Source organism: Muscardinus avellanarius (assembly GCF_963383645.1).
Source record: "Muscardinus avellanarius genome assembly, chromosome: 8".
In the NCBI taxonomy this organism is placed as follows: domain Eukaryota; kingdom Metazoa; phylum Chordata; class Mammalia; order Rodentia; family Gliridae; genus Muscardinus; species Muscardinus avellanarius.
In genome coordinates this window covers 80,443,203-80,468,345 of record NC_137794.1, presented here as the reverse complement: position 1 = coordinate 80,468,345, position 25,143 = coordinate 80,443,203, and the positions used below count along the sequence as shown (strand labels likewise).

Sequence of the window (25,143 nt, the reverse complement as noted above, 5' to 3'; positions counted from 1 at the left end):
CAATGTTAGCTTTAGACTTAGCCGTTTCATTAGCCATGAGCCATGGCACATTACATTAAAAACCCCACAGGCAGGCCATTCTTGGGTCATTCTTCCTCTCTAGTTAGAGGAAGGTCCTACCAGCAAGAAAGAACCAAGTTCAAAATAATTTTCGGCTAACAATGTAAAGTCTGAGAATCTTGATATGATGAGAAAAACAGGTGGTATTTACTGGAAATAAAAATTTACTGCAGCCATATAGAGACTATAAGAATTATAAAGAGTATAATGATTCAGTTGCAGGAATGATGGCCAAACTTTTTTTTTTTTTGGAAACAGGTATCACCTGAACTAAATGATAATTTTGAAATTTAATTAATAATATACAAACCCTCAAGTTGAATATTTCTTTCAGAAAGCATATCTTGAGCTTTTTCATTGTCTAAATACTGGATTGTCATAATCCATCCTAAATTATTATCTTGGGGACATACAAGATGAAGTGCTTTCTTTTTTATCCTAGACACTGAAACCCACGATGCTTTTTTTTTAGTGTGTGTATGTGTGTGTGCATGGGTGTGTGTGTGTGTGTGTGTGTGTGTGAGTGTGTGTTGTCCTGGGGATTGAACCTAGGAGTATGCTACTTCCCATAGCCAGCTTTTATTAAATTTTGTTTTGAAACAGGGTCTTTCTAGATTGTTCAAAATCTTGCTTGTTAGATTGCTAAGGCTGTTTCCGAACCTGTGATCCTCCTGCCTCAGAGTCCTAAGTACTAGAATTTCAGACGGGCACCCTCCCCCCAGCCCTATGGTGCTCTATCAGAAGCACATTACTCATATCTGTTTGACCATACCAAAGTAGACCATATGAAAAATTGCTGATTTAAATGATAATTTAGGAACCAAAAAAATCAATACTAAGGAGTATTTTAGGTTTAGTCACAAAAAAAAGAAAATAAGCTCCTTGATGTTAGAGCTCCCACCCCTTTTGTTAAGAACTTGTACTCAGACTTCCTTTTCTGCTTAGTCATTGCCCTAACTCCCACTCTGAGATTAATTGCATGACCCTTGCAGATGAATGATCGTCCACTTAATCTCAGCCAATGCAATCTGGACAACCTCAGGTTTGGTGAGGTTCCTCTTGGGTGGTTTTCATTTGTTTTAAGAACATTAAAGTATCTCATAAATCTATATTTATTATATTTGTGAGTAATCTACTATAATTAAATATGAAATGCTGAAGACAATGTTAAGGTAAAATTGGGGTCACAAACCTCTTTTTATGGGGGTTTCATGGTGCAGAAAATACTCTGGAATTTGCTTTTGTCCTTATGCCTGGATCTGTTTAACATTACAGACTATCCAGCAGTGTATCATTTTCAGATGAATACTTTGTAAGTATTTTAAAATAATAGTGATTTTTATGATAAATGCATAATGCCTATAAGAAAACAGTATAAGATGAATCTTAGATTTTGTTTAACCTTATCTTTATCCAATGTAATGTGTCCCCACTTACAAATACTAGAAATTTTTTGAACCAGTCTTTAAAAACATATTCTTTAAGAATATATAGATTTGATACTGGACCTTTTCTTACCAGATTTTAGAGTGAGATCAGTCCAGAGTGTATAAATCAGCTTGGGTAATAACAAAACCAGCTAAAGTTCAAGAATTTGGAATGCATGATTTAGAGGAGACAATTGTGCTATAATTGACATTTGCTGTATTATCAGGGAGAAAAAGGATTTTTTACACATTTTAAACAACTGTTTTTAAAGGTGCCTAAATGACCAAGAGTAGAAAGTTTTCTGGCAATTAATACTCATTTATGACAAAAAGTCAAAGTCACCAGATAGTATTATTTGGTACCTGAAGCTGCCAACTCCCATTTGGCAATGATTGACGAATCATATGCAATTGAAGGAGGCAGCATAAGTGTTTGCCTTTCAAATGCACTCTGTAATCCAGGCTAGCAAAGGTCTTATTTCTTTGGATTTTCTGGGTTTTTAATATTCGGAAAAGTGCATATTTTCCTGAAACAAGCAACTAAGGGGACTCTTATTTTCTAAGTTAAACAAATGAACAAAATAAAACAAATGTTTGGGAAATTCTCTGATAGTTGTCTTATTTTGTTAATTTATAGATGTACAATTACAAACACCAATCTCCATATCCTGTATGGGGATAGGAGGGAATAGGGAGGGGGCTGGGGGAAAGCTAATTAAATGTGGTGTGCATGGATGTCACTATCGCAGCGAACTATATTATGATGAAGACTACAACGCACCAGTAAAAGTATTAAAATAAATCTAAACTATAAAAAACACATAGGCAAAGACAAGATTGATAAAAATCTGGGAGAAAACAGAGGAGTCAATAAATAATTTATTTTGTAAAAATGTATATGTTAGAGGACAAATGAATTATTGCAAGTGAGAGGAGGAGGCTAGTGTTGAATATTTTGTGTGTTGGTCACTGTGTCTCCAGGTCTATGATTCCACACATATTGCTTTAAATTCTTATGTACCTATATGGCACATATATACGTAAACGAGGGAACCTGGAGCAAGAAGAGGCCCATTCTAATGGCACTAGAGAATATGGTGGCGGCGAGGCCAAATGAAAAGCTATGGGCCTCTTCTTCCCATAGGACAGTGGCACCGAAAAATAGTCTAGAGCAGAAGCGATTTCTTGATGTGTCTAATGCCCTGACTTCCTGACATTCTGCCTTCAATTTTGCTTTCTTTGCAGCTCTCAGTCTTCAAATGGAAGCATAGCTAGCACTTCAAAACTAGATAAAACATAGTATTTATAAAAAAATACATAGGCAATGTCAAAATGGCAACCACAAATTTGTTCTTATTTCCATTAGGCCAACCTTGAATTTGCAAATCTCTAATTATGTTTCAAGTGGTTAAGAAAGCTTAATAGACTACTAGTGGGTTTTTAACCACATCTTAATTCCGAAAATCTGTATCTAATTTAAAGGAAACATATCCATGTGTTTCTGACTAATTTGCTACTAAGCTTATTTTGTGAGCTCAATTTCATGTCTTAAGAGCATTTAAAAGCCTCTTTAAAATTTTAATCCTTCCCTAAAGCAAGGTACCACAAACATACATGCTATTAGAAATGGACTGATCTTTGACAACCTCAGCCAAAGGCCATAAGTAGATAGCAAATAATACTAGTAGAGAAAAAAAAAAAGACTTTTGCAAATAAATAGCTTAATGCGTCTGCCTACATGAATGAGCACACTTTGTAATTATTATGTTAGAATGAAACTTTCTGTCACTGCCAGTTTTTCTTGCTCCTAAGATTAAGCTACAGTACTCTGAGATAAATTTTGCAGCATATTCCAAACCTCCATCTCACATGCCTTCAGCAGATGTCTGCAGCAACAGAGAGCAGCATGTGATTTTTCCATGTAGTCATGCATTCCCAAAGAACAACCCAAGTCATGCTGCATCTGCTTGCACACACACATTATGTGTTCTCTTGGAACCCTACCCACTTGCAGCTTGCTTCACACTGAGAAGCCTTTTGGGCTGGGAACTTAGCTCTGTGTCAGGCATGACCACTCATTCATATAACATTTAGGAGTCCATATGTGCTTCATAAATTTAGTAGAAAATCCAAACTTTTGAAACACATTCTTAGTTTTACTTTGTCTTTAGTGTTATTTGATAGTAGCTGGATGCAGTATTAACCTTACTAATCTTTTAAAAAGCCAAATGAGGATCTTTATTAGGCTTCATATTTAAACATAGCCCTGTGAAAAGTACACAAAGCACTTAGAGGCTGAAGGTCACTGACTTTATTGACCGACAGTGTCTCTGTTTAGACAACACGATACTGCTAACATAACCACTTACTGCATTTGACTATGATGTTGGCAATTTTTATGAAACTATTTGGCTTTTAAACATCAGTGCAATTTGAAGCAAAAGGGGAATCATTCGCCAATTTTTTTAAGTTCAAGTTTGTTCTTTGAACAACAGAGCAGTTGTAAAACAGAAAGACTAAGCAGATTCAGTGGTAGGAATAGAATGTTTTCAATTTTATCAGCAGTAGCAACAATGACAGCAATAAGAAATAATGGCTAAAGCCAAGTCTCATGTGTAGGTATAATTAGAAAAGGGAAAACAGGGGGGAAAAATGGTCATCTTGACCACGTGGCAACGTATGGCAGGAGACAGAGTGAAAAGATGTTAGATAACAGTCAAAAGACCCAGGTTCTAATCATGGCTCTGACTCACTCATCAGCTGACACTCTTGAGGTAGTTTTGGGTGATCTTTATCCTCATTTACTTGAAATCTTACTTGACTTGGAGTCTGGTCTGGATGTGAATCATGTTTCCACAACTTTTGTGTTTTTACTACTTACACTTAAAGCTTTGTATCCTCATCTGTCAAAATGAAGTTGGTAACAAAATACATACATTCCTGAAATATTTAAAGGACTAAATAAGGTAATTATGTAAAACTGTCAAGGTTTAAATAAATAATATTATTAAATCACAGCCCAATTGGAAAGAACCTATGTTAGGAGAGGTAGTTACAGTTAATGGATGTAAGTTATAATAGATCTAAGTTGCATAAAGGCACATAACCCAAGCACATTACTTTCTTCTTTTTTGTGGTTTTTTTGTAAGATGTTTTCGAGTCCATGTTCTGAGAATAAAGTCCATTTTATTTCTCTTATATAGCTGGAGGTTTCATTACTATTTTAAGCACCTTATCATGTTCCCAGAGTTATATAACCAGATAAACAAACTGATGTATTGTAACTGTATATTGTCCAGAGGTAAATGCATTCCTGTCGAATGTTTTATTATTAAGACTCAATGTAACATCAGTATTTAAATTTACTCAGAATTGATGTATTGTTTTTGAAAATTTTGGTCATAAAAATTGTTTATCTTAGTTTTTTTTTTTGGAGGTACTGGGGTTCCTGGAAACCTTTCTACCTCCAGGCTACACTCTCAGACCTATTTTATACTTTTTTTAAATTTGGAAACAGGGTCTCAAGCCAGTGTGACTGGCTTTGAACCTGCGCGATCCTCCTGTCTCCGCCTCCCAAGTGCGGGGATTACAAGCGTGTGCCACCATACCCAGCAAACTGTATATCTTAAACAATTTTGTTTCAAACTTTGAGGTCAGTAAGTGTGTATGTGTGTGTGTGTGTGTGTGTGTGTGTGTGTGTGTCTGTGTGAATGCTATTTTCATGAATGTGTTATTGCGTATACATACACGTACATGCATATCTGCATATACACACACATACACACATATCTGCATATAAAATGTTTTATTAGCTTCTTTTCTAGAGAAATGTAGGCATATAAAACAGGCACTTTTAGTTTAAGGTATTAGAGTTTTTTAGCCATCCATTGCTGAATATGATAAAATAAAAATTGTTTCCTGTAGAAAGTTTTATGTTTGAAGTTAGAGGATTCTGGACCATATGCTGCTAGTTTATTCTTTTAATATTTATATATATATATATATATATATATATATATATATATATATATATTCCTTTGGTACCAAACTAACTTTATGAAATATTTAGTATTGCACACACAGTTTTAGTTAAGCAATAAACATTTGTCATCTACCACTTACTAATATTAATTATAAATGGTTAGTGGCTCATGGGATCCAAGTCCAGCAGCTGAGATCTTTCTAAAATTTGACCTCCTTAGAGTTTATATAAAAAGTGTTCAGAATAGTTTCCTAAGGTCCTAGCCAATTTAAGGCCAGTTTGCAACCTAATGTTTTAGATTATGTATTTAGCAATCAAAAAAAGGAGGAACAAATGATGGAAATCCTGAAAAGAGCATTTTGCCAGGAAATCACCTGGAACAAATAACAGGAGGTGTTCAAAATGATACAGTGCCAAACCTCAAACATTCCTGCAAAATAAGGTTGTGTATCAACATATGTATTAGGAATGTCACAAAATTTTATCTCTGGATTCTATGGTTTTACTCCTTTAGATGACAAACATGGAAGGGCTATTTGCATAAGCTTGTATAAATGAACACAAAATGAAAAAACAAATGCAAAGCCTAGTATATTAGTATATCATAAAAGCTAGTTTTCAAGGCTATTTCCTGCCACCCTCTAAGATCTGATAGTGATAGAATATTAGACTCTAAGACCTCTGAAATAACACGTATAGGATGCTCAGAAAGCACACTGACACATTTTCCCTTCCCAAGATTTAATTTTCGTAAGAAAAATACCATGTTTTTATGTAGCAGAAAGTACATAGGAGTGTTAAATTTAGATCTTATCATAAATAAAAACATAAAAGATTTTGAAAATCACATTGTCCAGTGGGTTTCAAATAGAGTTCTCCAGCACAAAGCTATTGGTAGATTGGAACTTATTTTGTCTCTCTCTTTTTTTTTAAATTGGGGTAAAATACACACAAGAGTCTAAACCATTTCTAAGTGTACAGTTTAGTGGCATTGCAAACACAAACACATTCACTTGCTATGTAACTACCACCACCATCCATTTTCAGAGCTCTTCATCTTGTCACACTGAAACGCTCTTCCTGCCATCTACCACTCTACTTCCTATTTCATGAATTTGCTACCTTGAGGTACTTGGTACCTCATATAAGTGGAATCATACTATATTTTCTTTTTGTGACTAGCTTATTTCACTTAGCATAATTTGTGAATGTATGCCATTGTCGACATGATCTACATTATGATGTGAGACTATAATGTGCCAATAAAATAAACCCATTTTTAAATTAATTTTTAAAATATCACTTTGTATGAATATGCTTATAACCAAGCAATCTATTACCAGGAGCAGAACAGTAAAATGTCCATTAAAAGGCTCCTCTTAGCTGGCCGTGGTGGCACCTGTAATCCCAGTACTTGGAGGCTGAGGATTGTAGGGTTGAGGGTAGCCTCAGTCGCATTACTAGACTCTCAGGAACCTAGCAAAACCCTGGTTCAAAACCAAAAATATAAAAAGGCCTGGGGGTATAGTCCCGAGGTATAGCTCTGAGGTAGAACACCCCTGGATTCAATCTCCAGTACAACACATGCACACACACACGCACGCACGCACGCAGGCTCCTCTTACGTATGGAGAGTAAAACAGACCAAATTATGCTATGTGCATATATAAATGTATCACTATGAATCTAATCATTTTGTACAATAACAGCGCACCCATAATTTTTTTAAATAAAAGGCTCTTCTTAATCCTATAAGATACCTACTACTTGCCTTCTGATTATTATTTTTTGTTGTTATCATTCCCATCTGTTTAGTACCCCTCTCCAGACCACCTGTCCAAGGAGAATTCTCTTAGCTTAATTTTCAGATCTACTTTCCAGAATACCTGGCCCCAAGCCACCCCCGGTAGTAGGAACTGACGAACAAACTGTTAGAAGATCATTTCATTGGAGGGAGAATTTTTCATTTTAGTAGTGGAAGGAGTGCAAGGAGGTGGCTCCCTTTGCTGTCTAAAAATAAGGTTGATCATATATATGTAGAATATATATAAAATCCTCATAATGTACCCAATAAATACACAATTACATCACTCTTCGCTTGTCACGCACACTTGTCACTCCTCACTACCATGTGGGGTGGGTGGTTACTGTTACTGTTTTACAGATGAGGAAAGTAGGATATATAAAGGGTAAGTGCAACTTAGTCATAGTGCTAGTTAAAATTAAAAATAGGGCTGATAAGAATTGATTGAAAAAAGGAGAAAGAGGCAAATGCGTAGAGTGATCAACTATTAAATAACTGGGTTTCTCTGCACATTGAATGAACAACAACAACATAGTTCGTGGAAATAATATTACACAGAATTCTTTGTCCATAAGGCAGCATGATATAGTAGAAACTGTAATGCACTAGGATTCTTTTTTCTCTATCATTACTAGTCTTGTTATAAGATCATTTAAGCAAAGTCACTCTTCAGTGTTTTTTGTTATGAAAAAAAGAGCAACACATCTCTAAGGTACCTTTTAACTTATTCTGATCTCTCATATATTACTTCTACTATTCAAGAAGAGAAAATCTAAAATATAATTAATTAGTTCTAATATGAGGGTTTTTAATTATAGCACCAAAGGTAGAAGTGAATTTATGAAAGATATGGGCAAGATGTATATTCCTTATATGTATATGTGGATCATCATAAGTGCACACAAGCAATATACACTAGTGTGCCTGTTACACTAGTGTAAATTATACTATTAGCAAATCACACCATTTTGAGCACATAATTACAAGCCTGCACCACCAAGCCTGGCTCAAAGTCTGTGTTTTAAATACTGTGATAATACTAAATACAATATTATATTATGATGTATTGCCTCCATTACTTCTGATAGAAACTAAATGTATCAGTTCATTGACCTGAAAAAGATTTTTGCTGTAGTAATAACAGAAAAAACCAGAAGCAAGTTTATTGTCCATCAATAGCAGAATAGTTGAATAAATTATATGTTATTCATAGAATGTAACATCTTGCTGCTTCTAAAAGGATGAATTGGAAAGCTGTCCATGATATGTAGATTAAGAAGTGACACATACACTCCCAATTGAAGTATTAGGATGCACAATTTCTTTTCTTTATAGACATAAAAAGAATAAACCAAATTCACTTTTAAAATAAAATATTGCCGGGCATGGTGGCGCATGCTTGTAATCCCCACGCTTGGGAGGCTGAGACAGGAGGATTGTGCAGGTTTGAAGCCAACCTCAGCTGGCTTAAGAGACCCTGTTTCCAAATAAAATATTAAATAGGTCTGGGAGTATAGCCTGGAGGTAGAAGGCCCCTGGGTTCCATGCCCAGTACCACAAAAAAATAAAATAAAATATTAAGTCACTATGAAATTGTTTTATATTTGTATATTCTTATGGGCAGAAGAATAATATGGAAATACAATTTTACATAGCTTTTTTTAGGGGATGGGACTAGACCAAGGCAGAGTGAGATTATTATTTTTTTATTTTTTTATCCTCTAATTTTTTGAGTTTTTACAAAAGTACATATACCATTACCAATATTAATAAGTAAAGCTTTTGTGATAACAAAACAATGAGACAAATAAAACAACAAAACCATAGTTGATTTGAGATGGTTCTGGTTTAGATACCACTTCTGTATTTTTTGTGTGTTTTTTAGGCTGATCTTGTGAATATTAAATTTTATTTTTTTGAAGATTGAGCATATGAGAAGAAATAGTTGTTCAGTGAGCAAATGATTTTTATTTAAAATTGAAGAAATGAGCACAGATGGGAGGATGAGAAGAGGAGAGACACTGATGGAATATAATATGGTAGGAAGCCCTAGGGCCAAGGGAGCAAAGTTAAATACTAAATCACCCTTCTCTTAAACATTTCAAAATAAAATTTGACAAATAATACAAATGATGAATTCATGACAGGGTTTCTCATAAAATATTTTAGTAAATAGTATCTTAGCTGCTGAAACAAGGCAAAATTTAAATAAACCAAAATCTCTGATTTCTGGTGTTTGTCAGAGAACGGATATCAGATATTTATCAGAGATGTATATCAGATGTTTACAATGTGTACTTATTATTCTGAGGAATATTTCACTATAATATATACTTATTACATAAAATAGTAATCTAGTAAGAATTTTACTAATTTCACTATGAAAAAATGTTAAGCTGGGCGTGGTGGCACATGCTTGTAATCCCAGTACATGGGAGGCTGAGACAGGAGGATTGGGCAGGTTCAAAGGCAGCCTCAGCTATTTAGTGAGACTTTTTTTCCAAATAAAATATAAAATAGGTCTGGGAGTGTAGCCCAGAGGTAGAAGGCCCCTGGGTTCTATCCTCAGCACCGAAACACACACACACACACACACACACACACACACACACACACACACTTATTTGTGCCAACTAGGACAACACTTTTTGCTCATAGGTTAAGTTAGACAATAACTGCTAACCCTAAGTTGGCACATATTTTCTGTATCTGCTTTATTTTCGGAATTAGCAATTACCCATACTTCCCAAGTATGAATTTAGTGCATTATTTCCTTGCATAAGATGTGATATTATTCAAGATAGCAAAAAGTATTATTGTTTCTCCAGATACTAGAGTTTATGTAAAAGGAGTATCTTATTTTAAAATATCCATGTTTGTCTTGACATATAAAATATAATTGGACTTTGACAAGAAACTCTTAAATATGATTCTTGAGGAAAAAAAAGAGAAAAAACAGGCTCTTCTAGTAGAAACAAATAAACAAAACTCTTTATAAGGCATATTTTTCAATGATGGCAGCCTGGGCTCACAGAGGCCAGAGTTATGACCTTTTGGTCTATGTATAATATAAACACGAGAGTTCAGTAATTAGGATTGAGTCAGTCTTAAAGTTCCAGTGGCCTAGTGCATAATCAAGTGAAAGTTCATTATCCACACTGGTGCATTTCACACGGAACACTCAGTAGTTAGAAATGGAGCTGGACATGACTTAAAGGCTGCACAAATCAGCCCCAGAAACAATTCATGGAAATAATGAATTATTTTTACATTCAGTTAAAGCCAGTTTGTGCCTATAAAAATGTTTCTAAAAAATCCAGAGAAACTAGAAAATTAGTTGAATGAAAATGTTATTATCATTATGTTGGACTTGCATGTCTAGTCTGAATTAGATTGAAAACACTTGGGATACTATTGTGTGCGCTTAAATTATTTTTCAGTAATTAACATTGGACAGAGATTATAGTGTAGAAAGCATATATGAGGTAAAATTTTAGTTTCTTTGTTTGTACTTATGTCCTTATTTCTGATCAGAACCATCACTCACAATAGCCTATCTGTCCCTGGCTTTAGTTACAGGCATGTGACCTAGGTAAACCAATTACTGTACTAAGTTACCTCTACAGAGATTGATTCAAGTGGTAAATAAGCATTTGACCTAAGGAGGGTCAATTACAATCTTCTCAAGTAGGTGGATTAATGAACTTTGAAAGAGAGAGAGAGAGAATGCTGTTATTTTACATTGATGGCAGTGTGGATGTAGACTAGGACTACTCAGACCCAGATTTTCTCTAAATGGAGAAAGACTATGCAGCGGAAATAAGAGACCAATAAACAAAGAGAAAGAAGGGATAGACCCAATGATATTGGGCACTTGTAACTGGGTTGTATTTGCTTGGTCACACCTCTTGGGAGGCCTAAGAACAATGTATTCGGTCCTTTGTCAGACTATAGAGTGCCTACAAAGTTAACCTGTAACGCTTTCTATGAAGTTGATTGAATAGATAAGTAGAGATAAGAATAATTCTTTTGTGTCTTCAAAATGTGGGTCTCTCCTGTGCCAAAGAAGTTTCAGCAACACCAGCAGTTTCAAGAAGTGATTGTGTTAGGGATGTGGGAAGGAGGACAGGAGAATGAAAGGAGGAAGTGTCTTTTTGCTGAGAAATGTTTACTTTGTAATTAGCAAAGGGCTAGAAAGCCCTTTTGGAAACCATATTTGGGGGTCCAGAATTTAAATTTATGCTGATGCTCTCCGGAGTCTCTCTCCAGGGAACCCTCCTAATTGGCAGGGATTTCTGTTGGCCAGAACAGGCTGTGAATGTAGCCAAGGCCTTGGGGTCATTTCTCCAAAGGCCCTGTTAACTCAGCTCTGTTCCACAGCCACAAGCTGTACCTTTAACCCTACTTAGCCATCTTACAAACATGTAGTAGCACATCAGCATGGTGGTCACTGGAAAAATGCATATATTTGTCTTGAGACCAAAACAAAACATAGGCAGAAACATTTTATTTCTGCCAACATATACAAATGTCTATAAATGTGTTAGCAAAATGTGTTAGTATTGAAGACTGCAGCTACTGGTGTTACTAATCTGAAGATGAAAATTGTCAATATAGGTATTTGCTACGAGTTGATCATTAGTGGCCATTATTTTGTGTAATAATATAAACCATAATATTAACCTCTAGAATATAAGACCCATGAGGAAAGGAATTTTGTTTTTTTGTTCATTGCTACTTCCTCATTACCTTAGAGTGCCTAGCATACATCTAGTACCTTAAAAATTGTTGTTGAGTATATGAATGTATCTTGGCCTCACTTTGTAACTCAGACAATAAGAGGCTGTTGAAGGATTAAACAATCACATTCATCTAACTGCAAGTAAGAGGAAAACTTTCTGGAATATTGATTACAAAAATGTTTGCAATTCTCCCCTACTCCATGAGCATGTAGAGCACCTTACAAAGTAATTTTGAGGCTTCTTCTGCCCAAAGGTGCAGCCTATTTCTTTTTCATTTTTAAATATACTTTCATTAGTGCATTTTACATGCTGGTTTGTTTGAAAGCGATACATATATACACACAGCATTTGATTTGTTTTCCTCTGGACCCCCCATACATGTTAGTGAGATTGGTAGTGAAATCTTCGTATATGTACATAGCATTATTTGAACTGTTTTCTTTCTCAAGCTTCATTTTTCCCCTAATCACTTCCCTTCTCCATCCCCTTTCCACTATTCTACTGGTCTCTCTCACTAGCTTTGACCTATAAGAGAAAACATACAATTACTGACTTTTAGAGACTGGCTGGTTTTGTTTAGCATAATATTCTCTAATTCCATCCATTTTCCTGTAAATGACATAATTGTGTTCTTTTGATGCCTGAGTAAAATAACATTGTGTATATATACAACATTTTCTTCATCTATTCATCTATTGATGAATATTTAGGTTGGATAGAATACTATAGTGAAACATACATATCTATGTTTATAGCTGCACAATTCACAATAGCAACCTATTATTTATCTCTTGAATCAGGACTAGTTTTGTGAATAGCATGAGCTACAAAAAGTTGTAAAAGAAAAAAAAATATGGCAGTTCTAAGAAAAGTCTCAATAAGAACCACTTCTGTTCCCTGAGTTGAAACCCTGCCGATTCCCTCACCATATTGATAATGATAGAAATCTGGTCCAGTTTTTTCAGTTCTCAGCCATCCAACTATGTGAAGGGACCCCACTGAAATCAGAATTGCCCAGTGGACATCAACAAAAATTGCCCAGCCAGATTGTTAAATAAATGGTTGTTGTTTTAAGCCTCTGTCTCAAGGTTATTTGTTACACAGCAAAAGCCAATGAAAACAGCCCTCATGCACAGTATCTTAACATTGGCAAGATGATGATTTGTTTATGGGCTGAAGAGTGCTTTGTAGAGCACAACTAGTGTTCTGTTCAATAACCTGACCAGTATATGTTATGTTAAAGACATAAAATATAGAAAGCATTAGATATTTATAAATATCACAGAGAGAAAGAGAGAGAGATAGTAGATATAGATAAAGTATATAGGCATTTGCAAAGCTCACTACTTACAAGCATTTTTGCAGAGATATGTCAATACCATAGAGAAGCCTACAAATAACTTTTCTACCATCATAGCAAGAAAGGGACTGTATGAATAATAGTAGCAACTATTTCTCACCATTAATAAAGCATTTTGACCACCATTAATATCTCTCAAATCTTAGTGAACCTACAAAATGGAATGATATAAACTTAATTATACAGAGGTAATAACTGCTGGTTGAGATTTTAAAAATTATAGCTAGTATCATAAGGCATGAAATAAATTGTTTCTTGTTTTCTGTAGAGCTTATTATTTTAACACCGAGAAGTTTAAGAATATACAACAGGATTGTATATTGTATAAAAGACAAGAAACCTAATACCTGCAATTTCATTCTTTTTTCACGTCCATTTAGGTGCTGGCTGCAGTCCTTTTATTTTCATCGTAACATGGGAGAGGGTCAAAGGTACATATTTTGGTTTTGTCTCCAACTCTGGGCAATAGAGAATCTTCACAAAGATTCTGCCATTGACATGTCAATGTCAGAGAAAGCTATGAGAGGCTGGGACCCATCACTGAGGTTATATATTTTTTTAATCTTTGTGGATATTAGATTTTGACACATATTCACTGAGCCAGCAAACTGACTTGATATTTAAATGATTAAATTGGAGTTGATAGGAAGGGAACAAAAAGAAGTAAGAGTTATGTAATACTAAGGTGAGGGGCAAATAAAACAAGGAATGAGCCATATGTGAACATGCCTGACAAGAATTTGAAGGTGGAAAGTGTTTTTCTGGAGATATTTAGAGATTAGTAGCATCTTCATTCTTTCAAAGACACTTGTTCTATTATTAAAAACTAACATTTAGCCGGGTGTGGTGCCGCATGCTTGTAATCCCCGGGCTTGGGAGGCTGAGACAGGAGGATCACGCAGGTTCTAAGCCAGCCGCGCTGGTTTAAGAGACCCTGTTTCCAAATATAAAATATAAAATAGGTCTGGGAGTAAAGCCTGGGTAGAAATAAATAAAAATATATAAAAAACTTAACATTTAAAATAGGTTGTGCATGTATGTCATTGTGTCACTGTCAACATGATTTACATTATGATGTGAGATTATAATGCACCAATAAAAACGTATTATAAAAAATAAAAATAAAAGCCAGGCATGGTGGTGCATGACTGGAATCCCAGTACCTGGGAGGCTGAGACAGGAGGATCACAGGTTTATAGCCAGCCTCAACTACTTAGTGAGGCACTCTGTCACTTAGTGAGACCCTGTTTCAAAATAAAGGATAAAAAATAGGGCTGGGGGTATAGCTTGGAGGTAGAATGCCTCTGAGTTCAAGCCCCAGTACCTCAAAAACTGCATTTAATTTAAAAAAAAGGTTGTAGCACACACAAATTGTAATCTTTTGATCTGTAACAACCACATTCTAGGTCTGTTTTTTATATTTGAAAAATTTCAAAGATGAAATTCTAAAATATTATGTTGAACAGTATGAAACTGTTAATATCTAACCATTTGTGACCAAAAAATGCAGTTGCATAGAGTCGATCTCATAGATGGGAGCTGAATAGTAACTCATATTGGGAAAGATGGCAGGAAGGGAAATGAAGGAAGTGAGAGGCCCAAAACACAGGAATTAGATCTCATAGTTCCCAGTACTTGAGAGGCTAAGATAAAGAATTGCAGTTGAGTCCAGCCTTAGCAATTTAGAGAGCGTCCGCAACTTAACTGAGATAATGTTTCAAAATAAAATAAAATAAAATAAAACAAAAAGGGCAAGAGATCTAGCTTGGAGGCTTTGCCCCTGGATTCAATCTCAAGTAATCTCACCCCCACCAAAAAGGAAATAATTTGCCTAAGAAAATAAGGAATATTTCTGAGCATGATGGTTGTGGCTTACTGCAATGTATTGCCTTTTTTGAGTTTTTAAGCATAGTTGAATATTTTGTTTGGCACTGGAATATTTTAAATTAATATTAAATTTCCGGACACCTGATTGTTACCTTTATATTGAGAAGCAAAATTTTCTTCTCTGTTCCAGCATTTTGTCCATATTACCAAGGCTTCCTATGATATGCAGGATTTTATTGGTGGCAAGTGGTCCTCCCTCAAATCCACATAAGCAACCCATTTGGGTAGGGATTGAATAAGTCCAATAAATAGATCAAAAAGATTGTTGAGTTTACACAAGATTTTCTCATTCTTGGTACTATCAGCAGATGATAATAATGTAGTGAAGAACCACAGTCTCTAGTACCATTATTATTTCAGCTCTGTACTTAGTTGACATTTCTCTAATCTATGTCAAAGGCTTAGTATACTAATAGGTTTAGAGAAAGAGCAGAAAGCCCCCATCCTTCACTGTTTAAACAGGATGAGTATCGTTAGACTGGCTGGCCTTCTATGTGATCGAAATGGGGACAGTTTTGGGCTAATAAATCCATCTATTTGGTTCTTGATTATCCTGGAAATATCTGGAAATAACCTGTTTTAAATTACTATTTAATATAAATAATCCCTATACAAAATGCAACTAAGTCACTGGAATAGTTATAAAGATTTAAGAAATAAACTAAAGGATAAAAAAGAAAGGAGCAAATTAGGAACAAAACAGACTCAAGGTATGTTTTTTGCTAGATTTTAAAAATTTGACCTTGCTGTAATTTAACATATAGTGTTCATAATAAATAGAACACATATTTATACTATTGGTGTTAGAGGGCATGGTTAATGATAATTTAAAAGTTAACATGTAAGATTTTTCTTCTATGTAATATCTAGTAGATTCTTTTTTTTTCTTTTTTGCATTGGTTCATTATAATAATACACCTTAATGGAGTACATGATAGAGGCATACATGCACACATAACTCATTTAGCCCTTCTTAATATATTAATTTTGATAAAGCATGTAAGGCAACCTACACTATATTCAAATAATACAATAATTTCCTTACTTATACTTCCCTGGAGTATCTCTGAACATTTTATTAAGTTATTTCTTAATATAATCCTTTTCTACTTCCCAGATGGAAAGGATACCAGCTAATCTTTATACCAAAAAGGTTGACTCTTACTGCATTTTAACCATGACTCTTCTCCCTATTGCACACCACCTATAATTAACGAGAATCTTCTTTGTGAATTAATCATGAGTGAATTTTCCCATTCCTGTGAACTGCCCTAAAAACCATCTTCAGGAAATTATCTTCAATAAATTAGAGAAGTGTTCTAATGAACAAGAAATATATGGATTCTTTTCCATCACACACTGATACCCTTTTACATCAAATGAGGACACACACACACACACACACACACACACACACACCCCTAATCTGTTTAATTTCCCTTTGTCTGAGATGGTTACATGCAGTCTGTCAATAGAGTCGAAAATTACAAATCGAAAATCATTGAAAGCATACTTTCTATCTCTTTACTTCTGTTTTAACAAATTGTTTAAATGCCAATATGGTATTACTCTATATTTTACCCTTTATGATCTTTTAAATATATTTAATAGTATTGACACTTAAAATACATAATGCAGTTGATATAAAAAACTTGAAACAATTGTAATAAAAATTTTAAGGTTATGCCGGGCGTGGTGGCGCACGCTTGTAATCCCCGCGCTTGGGAGGCGGAGACAGGATTGCTCAGGATGGAAGCCAGCCTTGCTGGCTTAAGAGACCCTGTTTCCAAATAAAAATATAAAAATAGGTCTGGGAGTGTAGCCCGGAGGTAGAAGGGCTTCCAGGATCCCCAGTACCACCAAAAAAAAAAAAAAAAAAAAAAAAAAAATTAAGGTTAGCAAATAAGCTAAGGTCAATTAAAAGATATCTTTTTAGACAAATAAGGGTAAACTTCAATGGTGAAAACACTATGAGAAAAATGGTAGTAAACACAAATGTGTGTGTAAAAAATTTTGCAACCTGTCCTTTCAACACACACATTAAAAGCATCTCATCCCTGGAATAACCCATTCTCTTACTAGAAACTGTTTTTTTTTCTTTTTTCTATTCAACGTCTTCTTTGTGTACATTTTGAAAAGCCATTTCTGGATCTTATCATTCTTCCCTTGGGACTCTGTCTTTAGCAATTACCATATAGCAGAAAAAATCCTGAACACATGCTTTATACCTATTGCAAGTATGAGTTATCTGCCTCTGTCTATTGTTAACTTCTTAGGCAGAGATCATAGGTACATTTAAATTCAGGACTTTCAGGCTAAATTTTATAATAAAAACCTCATCCTTTACTTCTATCATATATAAATGTACAAGTTATGAAACTAAAATAATCTTATTTTTATAATTCTATTAGCATTTAGAAGCAATTCAAATAATATGTATTCAATGGTAGGATAATGTCTTTATTATTTTATCATGTCTATCTTTTAAATTACTTAAAGGTAGCCGGGTGTGGTGGTGCACGCTTGTAATCCCTGAGTTTGGGAGGCTGAGACAGGAGGATCGCATTTGTTCGAAGCCAGCCTCAGCTACTTAGTGAGGCTTTCAGCAACTTAGTGAGACCCTGTTTCCAAAAAAAAAAAAAAAAAAAAAAAAAGTTCTGGGAGTATAGCCTGAAGGTAGAAAGCCTCTGGGTTCCACCCCCAGTACCACTAAATTACTTAAAGGTTTCTAATAAATACCCTAATTAAAATAAGAAATATTGCACAGGGCGTGGTGGCACATGCTCGTAATCCTCAAGCTTGGGAGGGGGAGAGAGGAGGATCGCGCAGGTTCAAAGCCAGCTGTGCTGGTTTAAGAGACCCTGTTTCCAAATTAAAAAGTATAAAAATAAGCCTGGGAGTGTAGCCTGGAGGTAGAAGGGTTTCCAGGAACCCCAGTACCACCAAAAAAAAAAAAAAAAAAAAAAAAAAAAAAAGAAAGAAAGAAAAAACAAAGAAAGAAAAGAAAGAAATATTAGCTCATGTAGAAATTAAAGAGAAACTAACATCTTCTACTTTATTTGGCCTTATAGTCTTCCTCTATGTATATTTGTGGTTATTACAACTTAAATTATAAATTAAATACAATGATTAAATGTTTAAGATATTTTACATGTATGCAATATATTTTATATATAATCGATTACATATAGATATTATATCTCTATATTGTATAAATTAGATGAGGACTTGGATAAAGTTTTTGTTTTGATGTAATGCTTGATATACTGGGATAGCCAGAAGTCAAAATTACTTATTTGGTTTCCTTGTGTTTCTATAGAATATTTGATAAATAAAACTTAGGTCCAGGCATGGTGGCACACGCTTGTAATCCCAGCATTTGGGAGGCTGAGGTGGGAAGATCACGGTTTGTGGACAGCCCCAGCTACTTAGTGAGGTCCGTTGCAACTCAGTGAGACCATGTTTGAAAATAAAGAATAAAAAATAGGGCTGGGGGTGTAGCTTGGAGGTAGACTGCCCCTAGGTTCCATCCCCAGCACCACAAAAAATAATAATAATAAAACAAAACAAAAAATTAGGGAACCTGTTAGGTTTGAGAAGTAATGAATAAAGAAAGAAGTAGTTTTCTTCCTACCCTAAGTTTCTAGGCTATTTTAAAAAGTTTCTGTATAAACATAGCATAGAAGAATGAAGATAAATAACAGTATAAATAGTTCTAGAATTTAATTATAAGTAATCCGCATTTCCCATTTGTTAGTCTATGTAATATCAAGTTTGAAAAAGAATAAAACACCTAAGTAGTTCTTATTGTATATAGTTCTTTTTAAAATGTTACTGTATCCTCAGAGGGGGTGGGGAGAAGATCAGAAAGAAATTTTAAGCCAAGTCTTATGTCACAGGTTACTATTTCAAATAACTTATGGCATTATTTATCTTATCAGACGCTAGTTTAAAGAACTGACATTTTCAGTGTTGAAGTCAAGTGCTAGCAAAATATATTAGAAGACCGCATTCTTAAGTAAAAGAAAATCTACTTAGTATCATACTTTTTATTAGATAAGCCTTTCCCATTTAAAATTTAAAAGCAAAGTATACCAAATACTGAATAGTATTATAGAATCTTTGCAGGAAAATATGAGCAAAGACCACCTGTAAGTCATTAAATTTTAAGAAAATTTAGTAAACATAAGTAAATGTACGGTTATGGGAGCAGAGTGATGAAATATTTGACTTCCAAATCCAACTTCTAAAATTGAAGATGTTTAAAATTAATTGGTTACAAATGACAGAAAAACCTTTTTCACTTGCCAGTGTTCATTCCTGAAACTAAATTTTAATCAAAACCTCTTATACATTTACAAAAATTTGAAGAACTCTTTAACCCATGTCTTTGAGAATTTATCACATTAATACTTGATTATAATGGCAACAAAAGATTTTATCCATTCTGATGATTACCAATTCCTCTGGTATGATGAAAAGTATTTTGCAAAGCATAGGTGATCCAAATTCTTTTTTGTATAACTGATGTTCACGTGTGCACAGGGTCATTTTCTGTGCTCCCACTGAACTTAGATCATGTATCTATAAAATCCCTTTTTATATAATATTGTGATTGTATGTCTCACTATCTTAACCCTCCACTTTGAAAGTATACTTTCAAAGATAATACCCTCTGTCAGTACTATATTTAGTTGTAAATCCCTAGAGTTTAAGCACAAGCTATGGCCATAAACTTAAGAGTTCAGTAAAACTATGTTGAATGAATAAATGAAATAAGCTAAGGAAGTTCAACTCCACAGCCAGCCAACTCCTTTCAAGAGGCAATTAATTAAGTAAGATCATTTATAGGCTCACCAGATAACTACCAAAGTTTTTTAAAGTTATAAAACATATTTGTAGGAAGTGGTACTGAAAGATGAGAAATGATATTTTAAATTAAGAACTACAGTTTCTTCTAAATGGACTTTATCTACCCTAAAGCAGCCTATTATTTATTTTATCCTTGACACACATAAGATTTCAAAAGAAATCCTGACACAATTAATACTGATTTAATAGGTTCTATAATGTAGTTGTGTACATTATCGACTCATAGACATTCTATAATGTAGTGTATAAAACAACTGTAATGTGAAAAATAAACTTGGGATTAGAATATCGCTAACGGTTGTACTATTCTCAAAAATAACGGTCATTTAATACAAATGTAAAATTGGTATCCAAAGATATATGTTTGGCTACAAAAAGTTACTACTCAATTGCTCTACTTTGATTTGTAGGCAGTGAGGAAAGGAGTAAGTTGATGGTAGTGTCTCTTTGCCATGATCTTGTACCAAATGTCATTAGATCTGTGTTAATGAGACGTCCCAAAAGATTTCCAGGCACTAGGAAGGTAGATAAGAGGAAAGATAATGCCCCAAATGTTCTTAGTATAGCCGTATGCATCGAACTTCAATTAACAAACTTCCATAGCAGTGTAAAGTTCTGAAAAAAAAGGCTCTATTTAAAAAAGTATATTCTATATTCTATAATTCAGAGTCAACATACCCTTTGCTTGATACTCATGTTAGGACTTTAGACATAAATGATATTGCCAAATGTTCCCTAGGAAATAAAGTAAAACATACATCAAATTAGGAGGATCCAAACTAGCAGATTTTGTTAGTATGATCATACCTCGTTCTCCTTTCTGACACTTCCTTCTTTGCACTGTACACTTTCTTGTCTCACTTGTAGGGGGACACAGGTTACCCTTCGCTGAAGGATGTTGTATTATTTCTCGGACCCGTGTTTCAGTCCCTCTTTTGAAGCCACATGTTTTTCCTTTCTTCATACAAGGACTCCAAGGGCTCCATTCACTGGCCTCACAGTGCACTGAAACAGGACAGTAGAAACGATTTCAGCTAATTCACAAAGATTGTCATGACTTACAGCAAAAAGGTTTGCTTCTCTCAATACTTGCCCAAATCCAAGGATACATTCTAAAGATCACAGTTGTGCAAGATGGCTTAAATATAAAACAAGGAGAATGGGAGAGGCAGAAATAGGATGTTTTCAATTTTTTTGTATTCATATTATTAGGTCAACTCATTCTTGCACCAGATTTATTTTTTCTGTAGGTTTCATTAACCCAGGCATTAATGTAGTTAATAAAAAATGATCAATGTCTTATATTTTCAGAGTACCCTACCATTATTGATTTATTCTTACCAGAATTTCCAGAGTACCCCTACAATTATTGATTAATCCTGACCAGAATTTGAGAGAAATTGTGATTATTTGCTAGAGAGTTGATTTTCAAACTCTTGCACTCATTAGGATTACCTGGAGGGCCTGCTGAAACACAGGATGCTGGACCTCACACCTCAAATTTAGGTTCAGTTGTCTGGCATGGGGCTGTGAATTTGTTTTTCTAACTACTGGTGATACTGCTTTGCAGATCTTGGAAACAGCCTTTGAGAACCTCTGTGCAATAGAATGGTTGAGCAGAAAATCAATCTAGGTCTTTGGCCTACATTCACTGTCTTTCTTATTTCCTACGATGCTGGGTACTTAAATATTATCATTTATTACTGGGTATGGTTCATGCATAGCAACATCTGTTTTTATTGAATTATGGGTCAATTTTAAAATGTACAATATAGGCATAATTTTCTAGAAGCAGATGATCACCTGCCTCTAGAATTAACGTGACTGAGTAATCCTTAGGAGAAACTGATGTACCCTTTCAAAATACTCTTTTGAAGCTTTGTGTCCTTTTTCCATGTAATACTCTTAAGTAATGGTTTTCCTAAGTTGTATAACAGTTTTCTCACTTCTAATGAAAAAAAAAAAAAGTCTGACAAGCTCTATTCTTATATCTATGGCCATAAAATGTCCCAACTTAATAGTAACAGAAACAACTTCCAGCAGCAACTTTTTCATATAATACAAAAATTCTCTTTTCACAAAAACAAGTTTTAAGAAACCTCTTCTGTAGTCTTCTGATTTAATGAATCTTTTTTTTTTAGGACAGAATGTTATATCTGAAAATAACCTCAAGAAACATAACCTAGCCAGGTGCAATGGCACATGCCTGAAATCCCAGCTACTCTGGAAGCTGAAACAGAAGGTTCCCAAGTTCGAGGCCAGTCTAGTAAACTAAGAAAGACACTGTCTCAAAATAAAAAATAAAAAGGTGGGGGATGCAGCTCAGTGGTAAACTGCCCTGGAGTCAATCCCCTGGACAAAACAAACGTAAGAAGGAAAAAGATGAAAAAGAAGATAAACAAGTTAATGTTTTAGAAATTTAAATTCATTTGTAATATATTTTTCATAGGTTTTTTTCAATCAATTTCAGGTACCTAAATGCAACACAGTTAGGTGAAAGTGATTAAATAAGTGAATTTAAGTTTATGTAAGCTTAAATGAGCTTTACTGAATTACTTTCAATAGTATTCATTCTCAGTTATGCCACTATAATTTTGGTTAAAGAATAAAGCAACCACATTATTTAATAATATTATAATTTCATTTGTTATAAATCTTATCTCCCAGCATCCCGTCTCAAAATTTACTATTGAAAAGTAGTGAATCTTTAGTACATAGGAATAAAAATGCCTTAAAGAAAGCCAATAAAAATGAAAATTGAATTTTGTGAATTTTGATTTTGTCCCTTATTCAATTAATGACAGAATTCAAGGACAAAATTAGAAAAAGTAATTCTAATGTGTTAGTGGCCAGAACTGTGTGGACTTTCATAATAGCAAACATGGTAAAGACAAGGGATAGTTAACCTTTAGAAAATCAGAAAAAAATTACAGTAGAGGTAAAGTATTGATCTATAATAAAAAGAGGAATGGTTCTAAAAGTAAACTTTATGAAGGTCATAGAGGAGGGCATAGTTTCAACACTACAACATATAAGAACAGGTAGAAACGTCCTCAACAAGACCCTCAAAGCTCAGGAAGTTAAAACAAAAATAATTAAGTGGACGGCATCAAACTAAAAAGTTTTTGCTCATGAAAGAAATCAAGAGTCGAAAGAGAAACCCTACCGAATGGGAAATCTTTACCAGCCATCCCCTTTACAGAGGTCTAATATCTAGACTATACAAAGAACTTAAAACACTTTATAGAGAAACAACCCAATCAAAATATGTGCAGCTGAATTGAATAGATATTTCACAAAAGAGGAGATACAAATGGCCAATATATTTATATTTCATCAGTATTTTTCTCTAATTACCTTTTTACTCCATTCTAAATCTAGGTAGGTAGGAAACCAAAGATGTAGTGTAGGTTTTAACAAAGGGAAAGACACATTCGTTAAGGTAACCAGTGGGAATTCTATTCATCAAAAAAGAAAAATAAAATTATATCATTTGAAAGAAAATGGAAGGACCTGGAGAACATTATTGTAAGTGAGATCAGCCAATCACAGAGAGTGAAGGATCATATATTTTCTTTAATATGTGCAAGATAGGGAATAATTGGAATACAAGAGAGACTCCAGATGATGAGAAACCTCAGGGGAGCCAATGAGGAGATATAAGAGTAAGGGTAAGGGAAGACTTAGGTTCATTAATAAAATACTATCATAGACTATGTGCATACATGTGAATTTATACCATTGTCAATCTGTGTACTCCATATTGGAGGGAGGGAAATGGAGAGGGGGAGCACCAAGAGCACGGCATGCAGGTCATTGTCAACATGATTTACATTATGATGTGAGACTATAATGCACCAATAAAAGCACAAAAAAGTGAAATAATGGGAGTTTTAATTAATGCAATTGGAAGATGAAATATAATAAAACAAATGGGATTTGATAGTTTTTACTGTCAATAATACTAGATAGTTATAAAAACAGAAGAAGAAGAGAAGTTTTTCTATTCAATACTCTAGAATAAACCTATAATGTTAGCATACAAATAAGATTTTCAGAAGAAATAGAAACTTTGGAGAAAATTCTAAAGACAACAAAACACATTCTATTCAGGTCATTAAATGAATAATGTAGAACTGGGTTTCTACTTAGTTAAGAAACAATTAAGAAAAGGCAGAACTACTTAGCTCCTGTGCTTCTTCTGTATGAAGAAGAATCTTAACATTGGAAATATTTAGCTATTCACTACTGAAGCAAATGCCTCAAAAACATTGGTGAGCTCCCTCCCCAGTCAATGGTTATGCTGTATTTGACCATCAGTCTGAGACATAGTACAAGGGGTTCTGCAACAGGGAGAGAAATTGTATTGGATGTCCTACCAGTATTGCCTTATAATACCATTACTTTTTGCTCTAATTCTTGTTGACCAGCTGCATGGTTCCACAGAAAACATAGCAAGGATGTGTGCTTTGCTACTCAGTGTTTGGAGTGGGACATCTTTCCTCTGTGACTGTGAATAAATCTACTTCCCCAAGAGAAGCAATGAGGATGATAGAATGAAAGTGAAGGAAGGAAGCAAAGAAGCTGGAGTACAACACGGAAAGAATATGTCTTCTTAGAAGATGTTGGGGGTATATGCATGTGGTGCTATATCTTTCATTTCATATTTATATTACAGCAGTATTTTTCTCTAATTACCTTTTTACTCCATTCTAAATCTAGGGAGGTAGGAAGCCAAAGATGTAGTATAGGTTTTAACAAAGGGAAAGACACATTCTTTAAGGTAACCAGTGGGAAGCTAAAGTACTTATTAGAGCACCTATAGCTTACAATATGTTCTTGGGTTAGCATTTCAGGTCTCTGGGTCCTGGTTTTCATGCTTATGCCTAGTTTTCATAGTCCTTAAAGGAATACGTTTAATATTCCTTTGCATAGTGAAGCAGGTCAGCATCGTTCATGAAATCCTGGAGAAGCACAGACTGCATGATAGGAGACAGCCCCATGGAGCA

The 25,143-nt window shown here is 34.5% G+C and overlaps 1 protein-coding gene across 1 annotated transcript in view; it reads right to left on the bottom strand.

Annotated features, from left to right (window-relative positions):
• Positions 1 to 25,143, bottom strand: part of RSPO3 (R-spondin 3) — a gene marked incomplete at both ends in the record, with an annotated part of 80,584 nt that overhangs the window by 21,551 nt on the left and 33,890 nt on the right. Inside the window, one exon of the mRNA XM_080699957.1 lies at positions 20,942 to 21,139. Coding sequence (XP_080556083.1) covers positions 20,942 to 21,139 — 198 coding nt within the window. The remainder of the gene's footprint in view (positions 1 to 20,941; positions 21,140 to 25,143) is intronic.